Source organism: Anomaloglossus baeobatrachus, chromosome 3 (assembly GCF_048569485.1).
Source record: "Anomaloglossus baeobatrachus isolate aAnoBae1 chromosome 3, aAnoBae1.hap1, whole genome shotgun sequence".
NCBI classification, from domain to species: Eukaryota; Metazoa; Chordata; class Amphibia; order Anura; family Aromobatidae; genus Anomaloglossus; species Anomaloglossus baeobatrachus.
In genome coordinates, this window is record NC_134355.1 from 286,854,920 (window position 1) to 286,870,511 (window position 15,592).

The following is a 15,592-nucleotide window of genomic DNA, read 5'->3' on the forward strand; positions in this document are numbered from 1 at the left end:
CATTTATCAGGGGGCGTGTATATTTTTGCATCTAATGTATCTCTGGGATTTACAAATTTCGAACATGTCTCTATGACCTGTTTATAACGTTTTTGTATAAAATTAAGTATATGTATCCATAAGAGTGCAAAATAAGGTTGACCAGCATTCATATACAGTGCCATAAAAAATTAGTGAAACCCGTGAGCTTTTCCACATTTTTTCATATTATACCCACAAACGTGAATGTATCTATTGGAATTCTATCTGACATACCGACACAAATTTGCTAATATTTGTGAAGTATAAAGGAAGTGATAGAAGGTGTTCTATATATTTTTAAAAAATAAATCTGAAAATTGTGATGTGCATTTGCTTTTAGCCTCCTGTACTCTGATGCCCCTAAATAAAATTCTGAGAGATCAATTACTTTGAGAAGTCACCTAATTAGTACATTTTCATCCATTTGTGTATAACTTTTTTCAGTGTAACTACAGTTTTTCTGTGAAGGCTTCAGAGGTTTTTTGAGAAAATTAGGGATCAAACAGCAGCGCAAAATTTAAGGAACACATCAGACAGATCAGGAATAAAGTTGTAGAGAATAATAAAGCAGAGTTAGGTTATTAAAAAATAGTCGAAAGCTCTGAACATCTCACAGAGCACTGTGCAATCCATCATCGAAAAATGAAAGTAGTATAACACAACTGCAAATCTACCAATACATGGCCATCCACCTAAATGGACATTCCAATCAAGGATAGCACTAGAGAAGCAGCCAAGAGACCCATGGTTACTCTGGAGGAGCTGCAGAGATCCACAGCTCAACTGGGAGAATCTGCCACAGGACAATTATTAGTTGTATACTCAACAAATCTGGCCTTTATGGAAGAGTAGCAACAAAAAAACATTTTTGAAAGCAGCCCATAAATAGTCACTTTTGCAGTTTGCAAAAAATCATGTAGGAGACACAGCTAGCATGTGGAAGAAGGTATTCTAGTAAGACGAACGCAAAGCATACCTTTTTGGATGAAATGCAAAATGGGATGTGTGGTGTAAACTAACACTGCACATCACCCTGAAAATACCATCCCCACCATCAAACATGGTGGAAGACACATCATTATATGGTGATGCTTTGCTTCAGCAAGGACAGGAAGGCTGGTCAGAGGTAATGGGAAGAATTATCTAGGTAAATACAGCTCAATTCTGTAGGTAAACCTTTTAGAGGTTGCAAAATACATGAGGCTGGGGCATAGTTTCACCTTCCAGCAGTACAATGACGCTACACATACTGCCAGAACTACAATGTAGTGGTTTAGATCCAAACATATTTGCAAAATAGATGGGCAAAATTTTCAGCCTCTTGATCTGCAAAGTTGGTAAAGACAGACACAAAAGACTTGCAGCAGTAATTACAGTGAAAGGTCGTCCTAAAAAATATTGACTCAAAGGGGTTGAATACAAATGCACATAAAAATTTCCAGATTTATATTTTTAAAATATTTAGAAAACCCTGCATCATTTCCTTTACACTTCACAAAAACATGCTATGTGGTGTTGTGTTGGTATAAAAATCCCAATAAAACACATTTAGGTTTGTGGGTCTTAATATAAATAATTATGGGGTTTGAATACTTTTTCAAGGCACTGTAGAAGAAAATAAAGTTAGATGCTGGTACAGTAAAGAATTTTTTTTGCAATGTTGCCTTCTAAATGCACTTTTTTATATCTGTTCAGAGGATATGCTACAATTGTTTGATAGATGAGGGTTTCATCTTCTCCTAGTGAAGAAACGTTTGTGGAAAGGGCAATAAAGTAACTAAAAGCACGATTATCTATGAAATCAGGAATAATCAATTACATTAGCATGCAAATGGATTAATAGTATAAAATAAACATTTTATATAAATGGTTAACATGTTTATACTATTTCTCTCCACTTCGATCTTCTGCTTACTATTCTCCAGTATGATGTTGATTAACAGATGGTTTCATATTAGAAGGCAAAAATAATAGGCAATGGAATATAACAATATTATCCTATAAGTGTAAGGTGGATAATAAAATAAATGGTAAAGAAAAGTGACAGGTCTGTAAATAGATGACAGGTGCATGGATGTGTACGTTTTTCCAACAGGTATAAAATTGTCATAATGGAAAGCAGTAGAATCATCATGCAGAATAAGTGAGAAATGTTACCAGCTATCATATTTCCCAATGCTTTACATAAGGAAATCACAGCATGTATGCTGTCATTGCATGTAGCATGAACTCTCAATTGCTTAGTGGTATTTTCTGTATTCTTACCCTGTTCAGTAGCTCATCTATCTCAATGACAAGAGTATCGTGGTTGTTTTGTGCCAGCTGGAGCAGTCTTTCAGGCGCTCGTTGAGGTGACAGTAAATGCTGAAAAGTTATTAAGACACATTTCAGTACTGCAGGCACTTTCAACTGTGTGCACACAAGGCATCTTTATTTCACCGCAATTCATCAATTCCGCAATGTTATGACAGGCATGCTATATGTTCGTAATAAATGTTTATTCACTTGCACGGAAATGCATAGAGTGGTTTCAACATACATTTAGACATCTTGCAATTATCATTAGTCATGTATATCACAGCGGCTCAAACACACGTTGCTTCTTGGTTGTGAGCTGCTACCTTTTATATCGAGATACTTGGAGTCCATCCTCCCACCATCAGGAAGATATAACAAGTTTATAGCTCCTATAGTTTTTAATAAAAATGTATCAATAATACAAAATAGAGGTGGGGGGAATAAATAGGACATAAACTGCAGTATTTAATAGTGGCCACTAAACAATGATGTATGAAGCTGTGGTGTTCCGCTATGTACACAAAACTTATATCCAGCCACTGCAGGAATAGATGTCAATTAGTGATGGGTGAGCGTGCCTGGCACTGCCCCTATACTTGATCAAGCATTGGAGTTCTCGGATACTCACGGTGCTCGGCCAAGTATCGCGAGTGCTCGGATATTTAGTCCGTGAAACGCTGAACACAAAGCGCCAGCGCCCTTTAGTGAATTATGTGAGTCAGCACTGGAGATGAGTATACCTGAGGTTCAGTTTTCGAACAGAACAACAAATTTAAAAATCAAGGTCCAGGTTTGGGGACCGGATGATTTACGTGCGAACAAAACTCGTGCGAGTAACCCTGTGCTCAGGTACGCTTGGTGCTCAGCCCTGTGCAAAACACTTGCAGTGTTTTAATGGCTCACCTTGGTTGTAACAACAGCGTGATCGGATGTAGTGTGTAAAAAAAATGGAAAAAGTGTATGTGGGGGGAGAGCTGACTTGGCCAATCAGTAACTTCCATTATACTCATTACTTGAGTTGAGCCCGCCCGAGCATGTGACTTGCCCAACCCGAGTAACGAGCAATCAAGCATCATAGTTAGGGAAGATTGAATACTTCGATTTTTCAGCTTCGCGAATATTTTCCGAATACCTCGCCACTATTCAACTATTCGATGCGCAATGTAAGTCTATGGGAAGACCGAATAGTTCAGAATAGTTGTTATTCGGGTTTCCCATAGACTTACATAGCATCGAATATTCGTGAATAGTCGAATAGCGGCGAGGTATTCGGAAAATATTCGCGAAGCCGAATAATCAAAGTATTCGATCATCCCTAATCGTAGTGATCACTCAACATTTCGAGAACCAAGCATTGAAATTCTCGCCCATCACTATAAAGTATATTTTATAATAGATGTAAAAATATCTTTGTCAATAATATAGAAAAATGGCAAATGTAAATATTTGACAGTGTAGGTAGTTAATTAAATTGAGGCTGTCAATAAGCAAATCCTTAAAAAAATCTCTGCCTTGCTCATTATTTTGCTGTGGTCATGGGGCACTTTGCATGAGACACTAGCTTCCTGTTGAGGGCTTCCTTAATCATTTTTGTCAAGTGTAGATACATTTTTAATATATCAAAACTTTTTTTAAAGCAAGATTTGCACATTTCATTAACTCTTCCATGATAAATAGCTTTTGACAATCATTTATCCTCCTGGTGTCATCTATGCTTTTAAAATCCATTTATATAGGAAGGAAACTGACCTAGTGTGATAAATTGCTTCACCCAGGGGACAAGTGCCTTAATGCCAGATTGTAATCTTGATTGCACACGCAGCTTCGTGTCATTAATGCTCATACTTGGCTCAGTAGCTTAGCAGATATTTGTTTGTGGTTCGGCTCAGTACAAGTTACTGCTGTCAGCAAGATATTATGCCAAAGAAATGTAGTCACAATCATATGAGCTAGGAATCAGTAGGCGAGTGCCGAATCAATAGACTGTTTTCAGCCCAAGGATTAGCAAATTGTAGAAATGTGCAAGGTGTTTATTTACTTTTCATTAAAACTTGTAGAAAGCTATGTAAAAACTGTTTATGGGATATTAAATGTAGGTGCAAAGGAGAATACATTGTATTTAGTTATTTTCTAAGCATGTTACAATGTATACTAATATAATAATTAAATATTTTTTAGTGCATTATCAGAATTCATTCAGACAGCTCCTCTACGAATTTGTGTTCTGTAAATGTGTACATAGACTGCTAATGATGAGCGAGCACAAGTAATGACCGGGCGCTAAAATACTCGAGTGCTTTTTACTCTAATCGAGCAGGTTGGATGCTCTGATGAGCTCGACTCGAGTAACGAGTACAATGGAACTCAATGATTGGGCAGTCCAGCTCTCTGCCCACATACAGCCACCCATAAACACAGCATTTCTGGGGGAAGGGAGGGTTGATGTTTTTTATTTACTCACAGCATCGGAACACTTTTTTTTTTTACCCCAGTGAGAGCCATTCAGAGACTGCAAGTGGCTTTCAATGGAGTGTCAGTTCCCATCATTCACTAAAGGGAGCCAGTTATTTGTGTTGGATCATTCATGATCAAGACATCCGAGTGCCTGCGATAATCGGCCGAGTACCAAGCAAACCAGAGCACTATGATATTTGATTGAGGATTGAGTAGTGACAAGCATTCTCTCTCATCATAATAGACCGCTTTCCATTGCCTTCTAGTGCCTCACGTGCCTTGAATTTAACCATATAAAAGACAGGTTTATTTTACGGGTTTATATAGAATCAGAAACAAGTCATGACTAGTGATGAGCAAGCATGCTCGCCTCTGCTTGTTACTCAAGTTACGTACGTCCAAGTATTCAACCTGCTCGAATCGAGAACTGAGCCCATGAGCATTTTAGTGCTTACTCATCACTCCATACAAAGCTTGAAAGTATTATGCAGATTAGACAAATTGTACGGCTAGGGCATGTGTACATGTTTAGTGTTTGCAAAAGATATTTTTGCTGCAATAGACTGTTAGGCTGTGCTCACACATTGTTTTTTTATCATGTTTTTTATGTTTTTTTGAGTGCTGATTTGTAACACAACTTGAAGGGAATGAGAGTGATGAGCGGTGATGTTCCTAATTTCACAGCTCATCAGTGTCCCAGGTCTCACGGAGCGCAGTGTGAGCCAGGAGTGGCTGCTGCTCAATGTCTGAGCCTCGCTGAAGAAATTGCTGCGTTAGCATCAGGGGTGGACATTTCATTGGTGCAACCTATGCAGCCACACAGGGGCCCAAAAGGTATGGGGGCCCATTTCAATCTACAATCTAGATGTAAGTGTGCATCATGATGACTGTAATGGGCCCATATATTGGTCCTGCACAGCGGCCCTCTTATATCTGTGTCTGTCAGTGCTTAGCATTAATAAGAATTGATAATATCAATAGTGAAGACATGTGTATTTGGAAGCAGGTGGACTGATACTATCACATTTCTTTTCCTGATGACACTAATCGCATTGTTATGTTCTTATGTGAATTGTGCTCTGCGTCTTTTGTAAATAATGTGTTCCAACTTTTTTAGACACATTGATATGTATGTATGTGTTTTTTTATTCTTTAATTTTCTTTATTTTTAACTGTGGAAAAATGAGGTGATTTGAATATTTATATATTTTTGTTTTTTTTAAAAAAATATATATATATATTTATTTATATATTTTTTAAAAAAAAATGTTACACCTTACTTTGTATGTTAGTCCCCTCAGTCGGCTTGAACCTAAGGATTGTCAGATTGCTTCTACTATATACTACAAAACTGCAGTATTGCTGTACAATGTAAAAATCAGTCTTCTATAGTGCCCAGCCACAGGAGAGATCATATGACATGCAGGGGGCGTACAGATCATTCCTTGCTGTCATCGTATCCCATTGGCTCCCTACGATTATGTTGCAGGGAGATCGATGGCAACCAGAACAAAAGTCTAAGGCTATGTGCCCACGCTGCGGAAAATGCGCGGATTTTGCCGCGGATTTCTCGCGGAAAAGCCGCGGATTTTCCGAAAATCTGCAGCAGCGGCACTTTCCAGCCATTTCAATGGCATTTTGGAAATGCTGTGTCCATGCTGCGGATTTTTCCGCGGCGCATTTGCCGCGGATTTTGATCCGGAAAAATCTGCAACATGTCAATTATTGTTGCGGATTTTGATCCGGATTTTGGCTATAGAATTGGGAAAAAAAAAAATCCACACCAAAATCCGCGGCAATTCCACGGTAAATCCGCGGCAAATCCGCGGCAAATCCGCACCTTTGAAAAGGTGCGGATTTGCCGGGAAAGTCGCGGATTTTCATGCAGAAAAATCCGCAGCAACATTCTACCGTGGACACATAGCCTAAGCTGGAATGCGGAACTTAAATGCCACTGTTGGCAATTGATAGAGGCAATTCAGAGGTTAAGCTGGGTTCACACTAAGCGACAGCGACAACGACGTCGCTGTTACGTCACCATTTTCTGTGACGTAACAGCGACCTTGTAAGTCGCTGTAATGATCGCTGCTTAGCTGTCAAACACAGCAGAAGCAGCAGCGATCATAACGTCGCTACATGTGCAGAGAGCAGGGAGCCGCGCTTAGCGCTGGCTCCTTGCTCTCCTAGGTACATCTGGTTAATTAACCCGATGTGTGCTGCAGCTACATGTCACAGTGCAGAGAACAGGGAGCTGCGCGCACTGCTTAGCGCTGGCTCCTTGCTCTCCTTGCTACAGTATACATCGGGTTAATTACCCGATGTGTACTGCAGCCACATGTGCACAGAGCAGTAGCCGGCGCTGGCAGCAAGAGCGGAGGCTGGTAACGAAGGTAAATATCGGGTAACCAGGGAAAGGTCTTCCCTTGGTTACCCGATGTTTACGCTCGTTACAGCTTACCGCAGCTGCCAGATGCCGGCTCCTGCTCCCTGCTCGCTTCATTTCATCGCTCTCTCGCTGTCACACACAGCGATGTGTGTGTCACAGCGGGAGAGTGATGACCAAAAAATGAAGCTGGACATCCAGCAACGACCGGCGACTTCACAGCAGGGGCCAGGTCGTTGCTGGATGTCACACACAGCGACAGCGACGGGACGTCGCTGCAACGTCACAGAAAATGGTGACGTAGCAGCGACGTCGTTGTCGTTGTCGCTGTGTGTGACACCAGCTTTAAAAATGGCAATTGAAAGATGCACTATTCAATGCTGTTAGAGGAAGATGTTAGCAATATAATAAGGCCAGCAACTGCCCCCTGCCAAAGCTTCAAAGCTAACATTAAAGTCCCTCGATACTTCATGACAGATATATTTGTCATTGGGAAATTATGGTCATGGTGATGGCACTGTTGAAATTGCTCCAGAAAAAGTTTTTCTCCCACAAAGTTATTACAATTATTCATATTTTGTTATACACATGTTTTTTTTCCTTTTTCTGTATTGGTGCAACTCAAAAAAATGAGAAAAAAAGCCAAACTGGAAATAATTTCACACAAAACCCCAAAAGTGGGTTGAACAAAATTACTGGCAGCTTCATGTTAATATTCTGTTGAACACCCTTTGGAATAAACAACTGCAATCAATCACTTCCTATAACCACCTTCTTATACCTCTCAACTGGAATTTTGGATCACTCTTCTTTTGCAATCTGCTCCAGGTCTCTCATATCTGAAGGGCGCCTTCTCCCAACAGCAATTTTAAGATCTGTACACAGGTGTTCAATGGGTTTAGATCCAGACTCATTGTTGGCAACTTGAGAACTCTCCAGTGCTTTGTTTCTATCCACTTCTGGATGCTTTTTAAAGTATGATTGGGGTGATTGTCCTTGTGGGAGACCCATGACCTAGGATGCAAACCCAGCTTTCTGACACTGGGCACTACATTGTGACAAAAATCCTTTGATAATTTTCAGATTTCCCAAAGCCTTGCACACAGTCAAGGCACACACTGCCAGAGGCAGCAAAACAACTGAAAACATCATTATATGATGAGCTCCATCATATTTGACGGTAGGCACTGTGTTCTTTTCTTTGCAGGCCTCATTCCATTTTCAGCAAGCAGTAGAATGATGTGTTTTACCAAAAAGCTCTATCTTGGTCTCATCTGTCCACAAGACCCTTTCCCAGGGGGGTTTTGTCTTAAGGTACCGTCACACTAAGCAACATCGCTAGCAACATCGCTAGCAACATCGCTGCTGAGGCACAACTTGCAAGCGATGTTGTTGTGTGTGACATCCAGCAACAACCTGGCCCCTGCTGTGAGGTCGCTGGTTGTTGCTGAATGTCCTGGACCATTTTTTAGTTGTTGCTCTCCCGCTGTGAAGCACACATCGCTGTGTGTGACAGCGACAGAGCAACAACTAAATGTGCAGGCAGCAGGGAGTCGGCTTCTGCGGACGCTGGTAACCAATGTAGATATCAGGTAACCAAGAAGCCCTTTCCTTGGTTACCCGATATTTACCTTCGTTACCAGCGTCCGCCACTCTCAGCTGTCAGTGCCGGCTCCTTGCACACGTAGCTGGAAAACACATCGGGTAATTAACCCAATGTGTACTGTGGCTAGAGGTGCAGGGTACAGGGAGCCGGGACTGGCAGTGTGAGAGTGGCGGACGCTGGTAACTAAGGTAAATATCGGGTAACCAAGGGAAGGGCTTCTTGGTTACCCGATGTTTACCGTGGTTACCAGCGTCCGCAGAAGCCGGCTCCCTGCTGCCTGCACACGTAGCAAAGTACACATCGGGAAATTAACCCAATGTGTACTGTGGCTAGGTGTGCAGGGAGCCAGCGCCAAGCGGTGTGCGCTGGTAACCAAGGTAAATATCGAGTTGGTTACTCGATATTTACCTTAGTTACCAAGCGCAGCATGCTTCCACGTCTAGTGATGCTCCAGCGATCCCTGCCAGGTCAGGTTGCTGGTGGGATCGCTAGAGCGTCGCTTAGTGTGACATCTCACCAGCGACCTCCTAGCAACTTACCAGCGATCCCTATCAGGTTGTATCGTTGTTGGGATCGCTGGTAAGTTGTTTAGTGTGACTGGGCCTTTACTCACATTTTGGCAAACTGCAGTCTAGATTTTGTATGTCTCTTTGTCAGCAGTGGAGTCCACCTGGGCATCTTGCCATAGGTTTTCCTTTTATTAAACTGTCGATGGATAATTCACGCTGATACTCTTGCCCCCTGAGCCTGCAAGACAACTTGAATTTCTTTAAAACTTGATTGGGGCTGTTTATCCACTATCCTGACAATCTTGCATTGCAACCTTTCATCAATTTTTCCCTGTTGTCCACGTCCAGATAGATAAGCTATAATGCCCTGGGTTGTAAAATTCTTGATTATGTTGTGCACTGTGAACAAGTTCACATCAAAATTTCTGTAGATAGACCTCTAACCTTGTGATTGTTGATATTTTGCAACACTTTTGGTTCTCAAGTCCTCAGACATTTCTCTTCTCCTCTTTCTGTGTTCCATACTTAGGCCCGTTTCACACGTCAGTGAAAAACAGTGACGTTTTTCACTGGCGTGTAAAACACGCACATGTCCCTGCATGTGCCGTGATTCACGGCACACGTGGGTTGTCTAAGTGCAATCCGGGCTCCGTTCTCCGTGGCCCGTGATTGCACTTAGAAAACAACTCACCTGTGCGCGCTCCCGCTGTCCATGGTGCTGATCGCTCCCGCGCTGCAGCATCCGGCCGGCGATGACCCCCGCAGCAGCTGCTTCCGGGTCGGCTGTGTCGCGCATAATGAATATGCGCGACAGTAATGAGCCGGCTCAGAAGCAGCAGGCTGCACGGGCTGCAGAGGACATCGCTGGACGCCGGGTGAGTAAAAATGATTTTTATTTTAAAAGCACGTTTTTTTCTGGCACGTGTTTCACGGATCACACCACTGCATGGTCCGTGGAACATCAGTGATGCCAGAAAAAAATGGACATGTCTCCGTGCAGCAATAACGCACACGCGGGTACGCCGCACGGAGACACGTGCAGTGACAAATCACTGACGTGTGAGCAGACCCATTCATTATAATGGGTCTGAGTATGTCAGTGATTCTGGTACGTTTTAAAAAAAGCACAAACGTCCCAGAATCACTGACGTGTGAAAGGGGCCTTACTGTGGTACATGCAGACACATAATGTAAAGATTGTTTCAACTGCAACCCTTTTTATCTAATTTCATTTGTAATGTTTATATTGACCACACCTATTATTTGCCACAGTTGAGTTTGAATGAGCATCACATGCTTGAAAGAAGCTGTTTACCCACAATTTTGGAAAGGTACCATTTTTGGTGTTTTGTGTGAAATTATGTCAATTTGCCTTTTTTTCTAACTGATTTTGTTTTAGTCCAACATACACAAAGGAAATAAACATGTACATAACAAAACATATGTAATTGCAATAATTTTCTGGGAGAAATACTTCATGTTCTTGAATAATTTTCAAGGGTGCCATTTTGGAAATAAAATACATACTATGCTAATACAGAGCTATTTTGTGACTACAACATACCTAGAATGTCTAAAAAAAAAAAAAAGTGAGCCAGAGTATGAGATGGTATATGTCGCACCCAGGGATATGGGGTACTCAGTCCCAGGCACTGTGTATCTTGGGAATGTAACTGGGGTGGCGGTTGCCTGGTTCTGTGCCCTGGGCCCTTTTTGTAATGGGGGTGTATTTACAGGGGATTAGAGTAATGTTCATACGTGTCACCACTTGCGGTGTTGCGGCTATAGATATGGAGCTGCCGCTGCAGTATGTCACTACTGGGGCTGGTGTTAATTGCAGCCTGGATGGTAGGCCCTCCACAAGCCGGGCTGGGCCCCTGAGGATGGGTGATGTGACGGGCGTCGGAAGAAGGTAGTCCACACAGAGGTATAGTGCAACTGGTTTTTACTCACTGCTGGTTGGTGATAACTGGTTACCCAAGGTCGGCTGGTTTCACCTCCAAGTCCCCTTTGTCCCAGTGCCAGTTTAGTACTCTGGTACCTTCTTCCCCTGCACCTGTCTCTGATAAATGGGTCCCCACAGGGCCGCCACTAGGAATTTCAGAGCCCCATACTGGCAAAATTTTCGGGGCCCCTTGGGACTCCGCCCAGGCTTCACCCCAGCTCCGCCCCCACCCATCAAACCTCCTACAGTCTCACTGCCACTCTTGGAAAAACATGTAATATATATATATATATATATATATATATACATATATATATACTGTATACACACATATATATGTCCTTCTGGTATATATGACCCCATCCCAGGCCACTCATGGTGTATATGTCTTGCTCCTGGTATAGATGTCACATCCTGGGGGCCTACTGGTGTGTGTGTGTGTGTATATATATATATATATATATATATATATATGTATTGCAATAATTATTATTATTTATCCCCCTCCTGGGCACATGTGGGTATATATGTTTCCAGCCTGGTTTCTGACTTTTCTTGGTGAATATGTCCTCCTCCCAGTATATATGTCCCATCCTGGGGGCCTCCTGGCATATTTGTCTGCTGCATAAAAAAAACAAAAACATTTTGCTCACCCTCTCCGGCTCCCACATCGCACGGCGTCTTCTCTGAACAGTGAGCCGTGATGCATTTCAGCACCCTCCCGTGCATCTAGACCACGGGTGGGGAACCTTTTTTCTGCCGGGAGCCATTTAGAAATTTCTACCACCCTTCGGGGGCCGCAAAAAATTATCCGCTTGAAAATGACCCTAATATATTTGGTTAATTGATTAATTAACCCTTACTGTGGTGGATGGAGCTGCTTCTCTTTGATGCGGCTGTGGTGTTTGGTGATATTTATCATGATACTTCTCACAACTGCTTTTCCAAGTTTGTGTCGGTCTGGAGTGCAGTCAACAGATTGGTAAATCATATACATCAAGTAGGAGATGCTGAAGGCACATACATCATAGGAGGGGCTGAGCACATATGTATATATCACAGGAGGGGCTGGGGACATATACACACATCACAACAGGAGGGACTGGGGGCATATATATACATCACTTTAGGGGCTGGGGCTCGGACAGTGCTGCTAGGCACAGACAGCACTGGCGGCATGGACAACACTAGAGGGGCACAAACAGGACTGGAGGACATGAACAGGACTGAAGGAGCACAGACAGCACTGGAGGGAGGCACACAGCACTGCGAGGGTGGCACACAGCACTGCGAGGTGTGGCACACAGCACTGCGAGGGTGGCAGGAGGCTCACAGCAGAGAGGCAGGAGGCTCACAGCAGAGAGGCAGGAGGCTCACAGCAGAGAGGCAGGAGGCTCACAGCAGAGAGGCAGGAAGCTCACAGAAGGGAGGCAGAAGGCACACAGAAGGGAGGCAGGAGGCTCACAGCAGAGAGGCAGGAGGCTCACAGAAGGGTGGCAGGAGGCTCACAGAAGGGAGGCAGGAGGCTCACAGAACGGAGGCAGGAGGCTCACAGCAGGGAGGCAGGAGGCTCACAGCAGACAGGCAGGAGGCTCACAGCAGAGAGGAAGGAGGCTCACAGCAGAAGAAGGAGGCTCAGAGCAGAGAGGCAGGAGGCTCACAGCAGAGAGGCAGGAGGCTCACAGAAGGGAGGCAGGAGGCTCACAGAAGGGAGGCAGGAGGCTCACAGCAGAGAGGCAGGAGGCTCACAGAAGGGAGGCAGGAGGCTCACAGAAGGGAGGCAGGAGGCTCAAAGAAGGGAGGCAGGAGGCTCACAGCAGAGAGGCAAGAGGCTTACAGTAGAGAGGAAGGAGGATCACAGCAGAGAGGAAGGAGGCTCACAGCAGAGAGGAAGGAGGCTCACAGCAGAGAGGCAGGAGGTTCACAGCAGAGAGGCAGGAGGCTCACAGCAGAGGGAGGCAGGATGCTCACAGCAAAGGGAGGCAGGAGGTTCACAGCAAAGGGAGGTAGGAGGCTCACAGTAAAGGGAGGCAGGAGGCTCACAGCAAAGGGAGGCAGGAGGCTCACAGCAAAGGGAGGCAGGAATCTCAAAGCAAAGGGAGGCAGTAGGCTCACAGCAAAGGGAGGCAGGAGGCTCAAAGCAGAGGGAGGCAGGAGGCTCACAGCAGAGGGAGGCAGGAGACCATGGGGTGGAGGTTCCCCACCCCTGATCTAGCTGAAGCAAGACAGGGGCTGGGGTAGGTGGGCCTGCGGTCGGCCACCCACGGGCAGAGATCAGCGCCCCCCCAGCAGAGATCAGCGGCCCGGGCAGAGATCAGCGGCTTCTCCCAGCAAAGATCAGCGGCCCTGGGCATAGATCAGCAGCCCCCCCAGCAGAGATCAGAGGGCCCGGAGAGAGATCAGCGGCCCCCCCAGCAGAGATCAGAAGGCCCAGGCAGAGATCAGCGGACCCCCAGCAGAGATCAGGGGGCCCGGACAGAGATCAGCGGCCCCCCCAGCAGAGATCAGAGGGCCCGGGCAGAGATCAGTGGCCCCTCCAGCAGAGATCAGAGGGCCCATGCATAGATCAGAGGCCCCCCCAGCAGAGATCAGCGGGCCCGAGCAGAGATCAGCGCCCCCCCAGCAGAGATCAGTGGGCCCGGGAAGAGATCAAATTATTCTTGTCAGGAAGTGAAGCGAGTGCGATGCTGCTGGGCACCTCTGCTGCTGCTGTGTCAGGGGCCTGGTGAAGAGAAGGGGCCCGTCCTGCTGGGGGCTTAATAAAGATAAGTATTTACCCCGGGCCCCCTCTCTTCACCGGGCCCCCAACACCAGGCACAGTAGTAATGCCCTGATGGCGGCCCTGGGTCCCTGTGGTATAGAGAAACTGGGGGTCCCCGTCCGGTGGTTTGTCCACTTCTGTCCGCCTGATGGTAGCGTGAACCCTGTAGGGTTGGAGTCTCTGGTCCTGTCACCGGTTCTCCCTTTGCTACTGAGTCTTCAGATTTTTCAGGTCAGCGAGGTCCTTGATTGTCCCCTTGTTGTGTAGGTGTTAACAGGACGGCTTGGAGCTCTTTCCTGTCCTAGAGTCCTGTACCCCGTTAGAGCATAACTCCGGGAGTACTCTACTGGCAACTACTCTCCTGGGTACCAGGCTACTGCTAACCCGAGTCAGAACGTCTCCTCACATCCACCTTCCCTCCTCTCCTCTACTGTCTGACAGTTACTACTCTCCAGAGTCTGCCCCTGCCACCTGGTCAACTAGTGGACTGGACTGGCTCCACCTCTAGGTGGCCATCCATTGGTCCGACCCTAGCTTTGCACCATTGTATGGGGGATTATTGGGGAAAACTGGGATTACCTGGGCTTTTGTGTGTTACTGGCACTGGTCTCCTGGGGCCCTAGGGGGTAGGCCCTGCATCCTTGTTGGGATGCAGACTCTTGTAGCACCCTGATGGCTTCAGGGGTGCTACAGTACACATGCAGCTTGTGAGTTCATGTTCACACTGGCGATAAGACAAAGAAAAACCAAGGGAAAAATTATGAACGTATACCCTGCTGTAACTGAATAAAAGCATAGTGCATATAAACATAGGGTACTTAGTAACCCTTGGTTTTTTTTTGTCTTATGGCCAGTGTGAACATGAGCTTACAAGCTGCATGTATACCAACTCATAATCCGGCTCACTTTTTTTTAACGTATGATACTCAAACCAGATATCACCACGTCCCTGCCACAGCTGTTTTCCCCACCATGGAACAAAGCGTCATTAATGACGTACATTTCAGAGGCTGCCCCATGTTGACATCCCGTTTGAGTAAAACATCATCAAAACGGAAAGAAAAAAGAAGAAAGAAAGAGGGAATCTTTAATCAAACTACATTTGAAAAGTGATTAGAATATTGTCGTAAATATATAGACATTTAGGATTAAATTAAACTTTGGTTTGGACCACCTCTTTCACATTCCCTTACACCATCAATCTTTGCTACATAAAATATTTTTTTCATCCAAACATGAAGCTTGATTAATTATTTACAAACAAACGTAAATAATTATATAAGTAAATGCAAATAACATAATTTTTTATTGCCTTTATGATATCTTTCCCACTGGATCTAACTGATTATTTATGCTGCTTTTAACACAAAATCAACCAAGTTAAATTTGCATCCTCCGCTCCCCTGTTGGCGCTCTCTCATTTACCTTGGGAATCCACCAAATAATCTTGGGCACTAAAAGAGCTGATAAATTTGCCAGCTATTTACAAACATAAGGTAATACAAAAATCCGCAGCAGTACAATTCATTAATCAGAAAAGGGATATAAATGAAAAAAACAAAGAGGAAATAAACTTCTTTTTGTTTATCTTGGCACAATACTGTATTCTGATTAC

The 15,592-nt window shown here is 44.4% G+C and overlaps 1 protein-coding gene across 6 annotated transcripts in view; it reads right to left on the reverse strand.

The window, feature by feature from the left end:
• LAMA2 (laminin subunit alpha 2) overlaps positions 1-15,592 on the reverse strand; it is a 1,231,414-nt gene that overhangs the window by 271,382 nt on the left and 944,440 nt on the right. For all 6 annotated transcript variants that reach the window (XM_075339908.1, XM_075339907.1, XM_075339906.1 and 3 more), the window contains one exon: positions 2,287-2,385. In XM_075339908.1, the coding sequence (XP_075196023.1) occupies positions 2,287-2,385 (99 nt within the window). The remainder of the gene's footprint in view (positions 1-2,286; positions 2,386-15,592) is intronic.